The 10,890-nt window shown below is 34.9% G+C and overlaps 1 protein-coding gene across 7 annotated transcripts; it reads left to right on the top strand.

Moving 5' to 3' along the window:
• The first annotated feature begins 603 nt into the window (after positions 1–603).
• LOC110703716 (tRNA (guanosine(18)-2'-O)-methyltransferase-like) lies at positions 604–7,403 on the top strand. Of its 7 annotated transcripts, none has more exons than XR_002507739.1 (10): positions 604–901; positions 1,012–1,088; positions 1,686–1,824; positions 1,968–2,029; positions 3,431–3,443; positions 3,568–3,622; positions 4,434–4,538; positions 5,285–5,399; positions 7,019–7,077; positions 7,193–7,403. XR_002507739.1 is itself a non-coding variant. In XM_021881503.1 (9 exons), exons 3-8 carry the CDS (start codon positions 1,711–1,713, stop codon positions 5,386–5,388), a joined length of 579 nt encoding a protein of 192 aa, XP_021737195.1. In that variant the 5' UTR covers positions 612–901; positions 1,012–1,088; positions 1,686–1,710; the 3' UTR covers positions 5,389–5,399; positions 7,019–7,403. The 7 variants fall into 7 exon arrangements, 2 of the variants coding, with proteins under 2 accessions (XP_021737195.1, XP_021737196.1); XR_002507740.1 differs by having other exon boundaries at positions 605–901; positions 1,686–1,740; positions 1,872–2,029; positions 3,305–3,443; XR_002507736.1 differs by having other exon boundaries at positions 612–901; positions 3,305–3,443.
• Positions 7,404–10,890: the final 3,487 nt, after the last annotated feature.

Raw genomic sequence — 10,890 nt, 5'->3', positions numbered from 1 at the left:
CAAGACCAGTATCCCGAGGGATTCTAAAAAACCCCCGAAACAAAATTCTTTAGGTAACCTTGTTCAACATAACCAATTAAAATTGTAAAACTTGATTTACCCCAAGTCACCTAAGTTATAAAAATGACACCAAGCTTTGGCATGACCTATCATTAATTATCAAAGGGTTGTTGGGTCTTTAATTGGAAAAGCAATCTCAATATTACCAAGACCTATATTTATTATGTTGTGATTATTTAGTGAACTCTAGCACATCATCAATCAACATAAATAAAATCTAGCATGTATAATCTACTAATGCATAAAATAAAGCATGACATAGTATGGCCCCTTAGTTCTAAGAAAACTAGAATTAAAATGCTCCCACTTGAACCTTCATGGATCTCCATCCACCTTGCTCCTTCACTTCATGGACTTCTTTAGATTGAACTATTTAAATAACTAATCTATTTACTTTAAATAAAAAGTTACAAAAATACTTAACAGTACACAGACAGTGTTTAGATTACAAAATTACATCACGATGCGCAGATCATATTTAGAATATATGGGTCATACTAGTCTATATACAGCAACATAATATCATCTATAATCTATAACTCTTTAAAAGTCAGTAGACCACCGGCACTGTTCCTTATGAACAGTATGACTGCGCGGACGATTCTACCCTTCTTCTGGGGTTTGTTTCACGGTTTTGCCACCCGTTGTCTTTTGCTGTTGTTGCTTTCCCGTTTTTTCCTCACCATCACTCATTTGGCTCACCCTCTTCCTACTCTCTTTCTCTCTCCTCCTCTATTTTGATTTTTAATTTTGATTTTTAATTTTGATTTGATTCTCTCTTCGTACTTGCTTCTTTTATTTTGGTTTTCTTCTTTTTGTTCGCCATTGAAGCTTATATGAGGTGATTTAGTGTATATTTGTTTAATTTTTTGGGTTTATTATTTGAGTTTTGAATTTTACTGATTTCGATTGTTTCTCTCTGAATTTTACTGATTTCGATTGTTTCTCCAGGGTCATTTCTGGGTACTCTTGTAGACAATCACTCAGGTTTTGAAGGTGTCAGTGAGATGGGTGTATCTGCTGTGAAGGTACTAATTCTGAATTCACAATTGACAAACTCTATCAAATAAAATTTAGGTTTTCTTTTTACATTTGGTTGAGCTAATTTAGATTAAAAAGTGTAATATAATATAAGAGCATGCAATTGATGTTGGAGGTCTAACAGTGGAGGATGAGGTTTAACAATGGCGATAATTAGATCTTTTGGCGGCTGTTTGCAATTTTGCATGCTTGAGAGTTGAGACGAAATGAGGAAATATAAGATAGTTGCAATTGAGGTTTCTGACTAATAAAATTCAATTAGATTATTTCGTTAGATCAAGTAAAACAGAAATTTTTGAACGCAAAAAAAAAAAAAAAAAAAAAAAAAAAAAAAACATGCAATTGGGTTATGTATATTAGTCTGTTGATTTTGGGAGGAGTTGTAGTTGATTTGATTAATATGACAAATATAAGAGCATGCAATTGATGTTGAAGGTGTAACATCGGAGGTTTTGAGTTTCAACAATGGCAATAATTAGATTTTTTGGCGCTTTAGAGCACCCATATACAGAATCCTAAGTGATTCCAAAACACTTACACCTTTGACTGAAATTGTTAATTACGGTTTCTGATTGTGAACACAGGTTTAGAGATAATCGACATGTCAGCATGGGTTCTGAAAAGTGGCTAGATTTAGAGGTCTGGAACTCTACTCGAGATTGCTTTAATGTTCTGAAGTCACGTGGTTACAGAATAGCCACTACACATCTCGGAATAGATACAGTAATAATCAGACTTCTTGAAATTTTATTTTAGCTCTTATTTTACAGGATCTCCTCTGTGCCTCTCAGTCATCTTTCTGTTGCATATTGTGGATTACTCTTTGATTTAGTAGTGCTTTATGTAATATCCTCCATTACAATCAGGTTTCTATATATGACATGGATTGGTCATGCCCAACTGCCATTGTTGTTGGGAACGAGAACAGGTAATTGTTGTTCTTCAGCTTCGTATAGTTAATTTAATTTTGTTTTATTCATTTCTTCCAATGTTTCAAATTATGCCTATTTATTACCGATTAAGCATGATAACATTATTTTCTCCCACAGTCTTACCTGTTATTTTATGTCTGTGAATTACTATTACACTGTGAAAAGAATTGTGAGGCATATTCATGTCACTTTCTGTTTGTTAAAGTCTTTTTATAGTGTAATTGAGGGTATTTCTTTTCAAGGGCGAAAGATTTATGTCTTAAAATCCAATAGGATATTCGACACCCTTAGAATTGGAATATTACTTGAAATTATAGGGAAAGGAGTACATAGATGCTTCACTTGCTCTTGTCTTTACTGATCTTCATTATTATCCTCAAAATTTAATTTGGTGGTTACTTAATTCCTTCTCTCCCTCAACAAAATTGTTATAGCCCATTTGATCAAGTGGTGATGTTACTTTGGCATTGCAGTTCTCATCTAAATTCCCCTTGTTAGAGTTTAAATGTATATATTTGAGCTTTCTGAAGTTGAACTTCTATTCAAAGAAAAAAAAAAAAAAAAAAAGAATTAGTTGAACTTATTTATAGTGTGCAAAATAGACCTGGTGGCCCTTATCTGAACCTATTGCTCTGTCCGAGCTGTTTTTTTCTTAAACTTCTTTGAGGTTAAAAAACAAAGCTTTTAATACCCTCAAGGCGAATGGGATCAAAGCCTAGCTCTTGAGTATGTAGTATGTACTGTAAAGTTGTAGAGTTTAAAGTGTGTGGCCTTCATATGGTAGAATTTCCAATAATTGGGTATCCCTTGCAGATTTCCGGTTGCATGTCTCATGGATTTTCACATCTTAAAACTCTTTTCCTAAAATTTAGGCTTGTGCTTTATAGTTAATTTACTTATTATAATCTATTAAACTTGAGTATTGCTTGCTTTAGATTTAGCAGTAGAATGTAATATCCATTGTGTGTGCAATAATATGAAAACTGTTAATCGATGTAAGGGCTGCAATTGATCATACGTCTGATATTCGTATCAGCTTGCAACTCTAGACTCTAGAGCTTCCTAATTTATACTCTGAATCTATGATAAATTATCTTGATTTTTCTTAGTTTACTGTATTTATCTTCGTTTTGTGTCAGAGGGGGAAAAAGAAATTAAATGCTGGCTTAAAAATGATTTGGTTATGTGAACACTTCATCACTTGGCATTTGTGAATGGCTTGGGGGATGATTATGGAAAAAAGAATGCTGATAATATATGCATTCTTACAGGGGAATTAGTGAAGAAGCTTTAGAGTTTTCAGACTTGCACTGCAGTATTCCTATGAACGGCATGGTTGATTCTTTTAATGTTTCTGTTGCTGCTGGGATACTGATGCATCATGCTGTTTTTGACAGAACATCACGCATGGTGAGATGACACAGCTTCAATTTTTAAATAGGTCTGCATATAAGTGTTTCTAAAGTGAAGTGTGAAGCCTGTAATCACCTCTGCTTTTTAATGGCTGCTTTCATTGCACGGCTCAATTCAAAAGAATGTCTTGGCTGCTATGCACAAGAGTTCCGTCGTCCATCGTCTTCGCAAATATGGTTTGGTTCCTCTTTCTCTCTCCTCTTTTTTGATTGATTTTTTCCTAATTTTTATGATTGATTTTTATAGCAGTTATGTGTTTTTTATGGAGTGAATTTGGGTAATTTTGTTTTGCTTTTGAATCTTGGTGTCCTGTTGGTTTAATTGTTTTTTGCATGGGATGTTAGGTGAGTTTGATTGGTTTCGTTTGCTGCTTGAATTCGTTAAGTGAGCTTGATTGGGTTCGTAAAGTGTATTTTTGGGCTTAACATGTTTTATTTAGTTGGTGGATGTTCTGTCTGTAATAAACCGGCATTATGCTTAAATCTTGCAACTTTATTCTCACTACTTGCATGTTTAAGAAACGCTAGGCAAGTAAAATTAAGTATACCTGCCAAGAAAATTCATTTTGTTTTGGGGTTTTGCAGCTTTTACTTGTACTGTTGTTTTTGTTATTGTTCAGGTATGATATTTGATTTGCATTTGTTTATTGTGGTATTTATAATCATAAGAGAGTGGTGTATCGTAATATGCAGTTTTTATTTTTTGATGGAGAAAATCCATGTAATAGATCATGAATTTAACTGATGGAATAGATCTAAAACTCTAAATCTAAATTCATACCTAAATATAAATAGATTACCATTAGAGGGTACAATTTCTAATTGAATTGAAGGTCTGTTTTTCATTGAAAAGGCTAGATTTCAAGTTTGGTGTTATATTTAAGGTATGATGGCTTATTTAGTTATTTCAATTCTAAATAATGCTTCTGTCAAAAAAAAAATTCTAAATAATGCTGTAAGTCTTGCTTCTGATTATTTGGATCTACAGGATCATCTACAAGGCATGGACTGAATCCAGATTTTGTGGATCTAGAAGGTCAACTCACTCATGAGGCACCACGGGAAGATGAGAAAGATCTTGAGAGTGGTCTTGGTATGTAAACTATTCTTGACTTCTTGCTTTATTTATTTATATAATTATTTCATTTATTAATTTTGAGTAAATTGAGTGGCAATCATTGTGTGCGGTTCTGGTTGGTTATACTAGCTTTGTTGATCGGGTGATTTGTTGGGATGAAGAGACCTGATAATGGTTCATGCTCTAATAGGCATCTAAATTGGATGTTGTGTCAAATACCATTTGTAATTCTACGTTGGATTATTGAATTAATAGTTATAATTAGTGAAGACCTAAATGCAATTTTTTTTCTTTTCTTAGTTTCAAATTTTGCTTGATTTTGAACTGTGTGTAGCTTTAATGGGTTGAGCATATTTAAGATTGTCGGCTTCCAAGCTTCTCCTTTTCTATTAAAGTGGCTTATGAGGTAACCACTTGATTTGTATCTTGTGTGAATAAAATAGTGCAAGCAATCTGATCATATTCCTAGGATCTAATAAACTCTCAAACAAAAACAGGCAGATTGAAGAGTGTTGTGTAGGTTCATGCACATGGAGTGTGCAGTATAGGTAGTACTTGACTCATCTATTTCTTAACAAGCTTATAGAAATGCAGTTATAGATTTACAATATTGGGTGATGAAGTGACTCATTGATTTCTTCCGTTTAATGCACCTCTTTAAAAATTTGGTATGTGACGGTTTGTAGCTTATAGACAAGATGCTAAAATTGTTTATGGATTTATTGAAGTATTGATGGAGTAGTTTGCTAATTTTTTTTTAGTTTTTTCCCGTGCCAAATTTATTACTTTCAGTATGTCAAGTTTAGAGGACTCCCTCAGTTTCGACAAGCTGCCTAGCATGGGCACTCTTGACAGGAGGTTTTAATTCTTTGACTGGTATATTTCCTTGATTATTTATGTTTAGTCCATTTCTCATAATCTCATGTATATTTTTTGGGTGTTTATTTTTGAATTTTGGGATTTGGTTTTATTTATTAATGCATTTAGACTGAAGTTGTGTCGATGGGTGTTGTTGAATTTCCGTTTAGAGGGGAAATAAAATTGAATTTAGTTGTGAAATTTGATCCAAAAGTAGTCACTATATTCCGATAGTTTTCTGGTTCCCTTTTGATTACTTGGATCATCCAGGTTTAATTTTTATTTGAGTTTTTCTATTTTGATGGGAGTATTAATGGGAAATTGGGGAAAACAATTACTCATACTTTATTGATTGGTGACGTAAATTAGCTTTACGTTGACTTGAGAATTTATGTATATGTTGACAACATGGCTGATAATAGTTTAAACTTTAAAGTGAGTGGTGAGTAGTGTTTATATGGCATAGTATGTGATTGATAGGCTAGGCATCAAAGATCATTGGTGAAGAGTGGAAAAGCATGTCAGAAGAGCAAAAAAAAAACAACAATTCATAAGCACGTATAAAAAAGAGAAGTATATTTGTCCGTTATTATTGCCCTGGTGATGCTGATTCTGTTTCATACTTTGGATGTCAAGTATATATGTTGCATTGTTTCTGCTATTATATGTATACACATGAACTCTGGATCTGGATTGATTTATGAATATCTGGTTTATTAGTGCTAGCAATTTCCTGGAGTGTAGTGTTAAACTATTAAACTAGAGAATTGAGTAGAGATCAAATGGTTGAACCCCTTAGCTTCCATAAGTTCACAACTTAGGTCGTCTTGGGTCAAAGGTTGTTATATACACCCAGGTGCACGGTACACCTAACGTATTTTTTGCAAAAAAAATAACCTTGGTGCATCTTGCACTCGGGTGTATATAACATTTCAGTCCGGGGTTCAAAACTCCTTTCCCCCTTCCCCTGAATATTATTCCTCATCAGCCACCTTCCACAGACCACCTTGAGATAGGGATTCATCGAGGGGGTAATTGTGCACCTATCCTAGAAAAATAGTGTTAACACTATCACTCTATCAGATACTGCATAGTTTGTTAAAGTGCACTGAATTTACTACGTATGATTGATTTGGCCCAGAGAATACTCTGTTTGTACCCAGCAGCTTCATCAGAATCATGACATCTAATCTATAAATTTGCTTAAATAACCCACACCAACTCATGTTTAAGCCAATCTCATAAAAAAGCAAAAAATTTCCAGGTGTAGTAAGAATTGGTGGAGGGGAAGGGGGATGGGAATAAGGTTATCATTGTTTTTCTGTTTTTGAGATCTACGTTGAGAAACAGGTGAAATTGGCTGTATAAATGGATCCAATTGTACTTTAATCTTTTTTTAGATTTAAAGGATTTAAGTAGATCTACTTTTAGGTTGGCAGTGAAGGGAAAATGACATTGATCTTATTTAGAATTATTGACTTTTGAATTTAGAAATTTAGATATGCTTCTTTCAAGTGGTATGTGTGATTGTAATTAGTGAGTAAATTCTAAATTGTTTGTTAATAATTAGGATTTACGAATAATTTTCCTATGTTTTTTAAACCTAATACATGATTATGTATTTGCCATTTATCTAGGATGAAAACTACATCTGCTACAAGATGGTGGTTGATGAATTGGAGGAGCTTATATTAGGGTAGGATTGGCATATTGCCTATATCCAGCTATTCTCATAAGTTTGCATTTGTTATACAAATTTTGGACCATGTACCAATTTCTTTTACTAAAAGCTCAGAATTATGTTATTGTAGAGGATGTAGACTCTGCAGGATTGTCCTTGTTCTGCCATTATGTTGCTTCTTTGCGGCAGCAAGACTGGTGCAGGCATAGAAGAGCAACAGTGACTTCTCAAATTTTCTCAACATGAATATTCACAGAAGGAAGAATGGTGATTGCTTGATGTATAACGTACTGCTAAAATTACCAGACTGTAATCAAAGTCTTTGCTTTTATATTTTCTTATTCTGATTGCACCAACCTTGGAAAATTGGGTTCCACCTTATGCTGCAGTTTTAATTCATGTTCTTGTACATGTATCTGTGTTTACTATGCATATTTGTATTAGATACAAGTAACAACAACAAAGTTAACTTTAAAGAGCATTTGCAGTAGCAACAATAGTAACAACAAAGTTAACTTTAAAATGTACTCAGAAACGATGAGGGAATGAAGATGAGATAAAAAGAACTTTAAGTCAAAGGGGAAGCTAACATGAATTGACTTTATAATTTTAGCATTTTAAAATGACTAAGAGGCATGGTGACAAAAAAAAATGTTTACGGATTTTGTAAATATATTGTATATTATCTTCGTAAGGTAAGTATTTCTTTAAAAATGTTTAGGGATTTTATAAAAATGCTATTACATTGTAAAAGTAAATAGAGGAGAAGAAATCAAGTCTTTCTTAGAAAGAATTATTATTAGAGTGTATTTTATTTGATGGAAATCCAAAATCATGTACGAATGACTCTCTATAAGTCGTAAAAGTTGGATTAGAATTTGGCGAAAAAAACAGTGAAGAGGAGAGAAAAGGAAAGAATGAAGCGAAGGAGACAATATTAGGTAAGGAAGATACGGGGGTTATAAGAGATCTTTTTAAGGTATAAGACTAAGAAATAAGCAAAAATGAAAAAGACTTTCTTAGACGAACATAAACCATAAAAGAAAATTATATAGAGAGAAAAAGGATTTGGGAGGGGGGCTTAGTTGGACAAGCCTCATCAAAAGAAGGAAAAAAAAAAGAGGAATTGAGGAAAAGGTATAGGAAAAAAAGTTTGAACAACAAGGAGAGAACGAGAGAGAATGCGTGTATGGGAAAAGGAAGAGAAAAAGAGATATAATAGAGATAAAGGAAAATTCGAGATATAATATAATAGAGCACTTTAAATTAGTTGTAAGAAATAAAGTACTCTTTTATAAACTTTTTTATATAACTCTAAAAAACATGAAAGGTGACTAAGAGAGAGGTGGAGGTTATAATTAGGGATATGCAAGTATGATTGATTATAAGCTTAGCGAATTTAAAAAAGGAGAAAGAGAAATATAAATAGCAAGTAAATAAGAGAAAAAGAGAGCACTTTTAAAAGACCACATCAAAAGTGAAATAGGGTAAAAGATAAAGATCACTTAAGAAATTCTTATTAAAGAGGGTAATTAATGGTGGGAAGAGGGGGCAATAGGTAAAAGGCTTACTAGAATGTTTAGATTATAAAAAAGAACAGAAGAGTAGATGGGTGGGTGGGTGGAAGAAGGAACACGAAGGTGGGAAAAACCAAGGGAAAGATAGGAAAAGGGAAACAAGAGTGGGAGAAGGAGAAATATAAGAGAGTATAGACAACAACGATGAAGGAAGAAGAGATAAGAAGAAAAGCTAAAAGAGATAAAAAGCCCTGGGGGAGAGGAGAAAGGGAGGGTTGGGGAGAGAGAGTGAGTATTTTCTTTTTCAAAGTGTAAGGAAATGGTAGTCAGCTTTTACTGCAGATGGCGAACTTAATATAAGCAAAACACTTGGTAAGATACATTGCGGGGTAAGTTTGGCTGAAAAGTTATGCTGCTATTCTATTGGTCCTACTCTTAGTTGCATTTTTAGCCCTAAGACTTGTTTTGCTTTCAAAGATTGATCATATTCTAAAAATGACATGGTCATCTGTAAGTATCTTTGAGGCCTGCTGTTTGTCATTATTGCATATCCTTAAACGAAGGGGGAGAGAGGGAGGAAAGTTGAGTAATAGAGTGGGGGGAAGGAGGGAGTATGAAGAAGAGACTTTTTATCACAAATTATGAGTGAGTAGAGAAAAAAAAAAGTGACTATGCATAGGTTAAGAAAGATAAATAAATAGAGTATAGTTTGTTTTATATTTGGAAAAAAAAAATCTATTACAATCAATTATGAAGAGATTTAAATATACAATCCATTAAAAACTAATGTAAGAAAGAAAGAGGGAAATGGAGCAAAAGAAGAGAGGGGGGGAGGGGGGAGTGGGGATGGTGGGGAGAGGACGTAGCTCGTATTATACTTCCTAAGAAATGAAAAAAACATGGAATACAGGTAATAGGAAGATAGGTAGACGAATATCAAAGGAGGGAGGGGAGAGCTACTCTTATTTTTTTTCCTTATATTAGAAAAGGATGATTTAACATTTTCGGATTTCCCTAACATCTTAATTTTAACCTGGTTATTTTATAGATTCAGGTTTCTTCTATTTTATATATCCAACTTACTTTATTTTGGTATTAAGGGCATGATCTACAGCAGAAATTTATATGTGTAGGAATACCAAATCCTCCATTTAACCGAGTCTATTGTGTAAAGATCTAATGAAGAAGGCAACTCATTCAACGTATCTGCAACGTAGTCTGTTGCTTTGTATCTCGTTGTTACTCTTAATTACTATGTGGCCATAGCATGCTTATCTTTCCTTTGAAAATCTGGTCTGTAGGTGGTAAAAGGCGTGGCCCCTGTTGTTTCGGGGTTTTCTGATGTCCTGCGGGAGAGTTACAATTCCGAGACTGGAACCGGACGCCTGTACCTGCAAAACAAACGGATGCTCCGGATGATTGGAGATCCGCCTTCGACGGTCAAGTTAGTACTTGATTAAGGAGTAATTAATGCGGAATTAAAGTGATTGGGTCTCTCTAGGTGAGAGTGTTTAATGTGTGTAATCTGCGTCCTCTCCCTTAATGAGGATTAAGGGAGGTATTTATAACCTCGGGAAACGTGCCAATCTAGGTTTAGGTTAACCTTGGGCTGATTGGGCTTCCCTCGGAAGTTGGGCCTAAGTGACCGGCTTCTCCATTAGGCATGGAGTATGTCACGTGTCATGACATAATAAGTCCAGGGTGGACGAATAAGCGTGTGCCACGTGGCAAGCCCTGAGGTCCAACTGGGGGACACTTGGCAGGACCTGATTGGCCCACGTGGCGCATTCCCATTGGTGGGAGCAAAATCCCCTAATCATTTGCCCCTCACAGGTGGCACGTGACTGGTCACGTGTTACCTGTGACAGGTGTCGCCCTGTAACAGGAGACGGCCTGCTACAGGTGTCACTCGGCGAGATGCCGAGAGATTCTCCCGCCAAAATTTTGAATTCTGGAAGTGACCCTTCGCCTTCTCACTTCGCCTATATAAAGGAGTGTTGACTTCGGTCATTTTCACACTTGAAAACTTTGTGAGAGAACATTCAGACCCCTGAACTTGCTCTGACATTTTGGACCCTTTCTGCCTACCGCCTGCTCTGACAAGCCGACTGCAAAGGATTTTCAGAACTTCATCAATCGTCACTCGTTCAGGTAACCGTCAGTTCTCTTACTCTTAATTTTCTCTTTACTTTATTCTTTTTTGAAATGGCACCACGGAAACACACGACACGACCTAGGTTATTGATTAGCCGGTCACCGGGGACGGCTGAATCTAGGACTAGGAGTGCCGCCTGCCCTTTTCTGGACCCAT

The sequence above is a fragment of the Chenopodium quinoa genome, unplaced genomic scaffold, assembly GCF_001683475.1.
Source record: "Chenopodium quinoa cultivar QQ74 unplaced genomic scaffold, ASM168347v1, whole genome shotgun sequence".
Taxonomy (NCBI): Eukaryota; Viridiplantae; Streptophyta; class Magnoliopsida; order Caryophyllales; family Amaranthaceae; genus Chenopodium; species Chenopodium quinoa.
This window is presented reverse-complemented; position numbering and strand designations above follow the sequence as displayed.

Excerpts from the sequence above, each read along its gene's own strand:
- LOC110703716 (XM_021881503.1), top strand. The coding sequence starts at position 1,711 with ATGGGTTCTGAAAAGTGGCTAGATTTAGAGGTCTGGAACTCTACTCGA. Across the intron at positions 2,030-3,304 it reads GTTGTTGGGAACGAGAACAG|GGGAATTAGTGAAGAAGCTT; the intron begins GTAATTGTTGTT and ends GCATTCTTACAG. Across the intron at positions 3,444-3,567 it reads TTGACAGAACATCACGCATG|AATGTCTTGGCTGCTATGCA; the intron begins GTGAGATGACAC and ends TCAATTCAAAAG.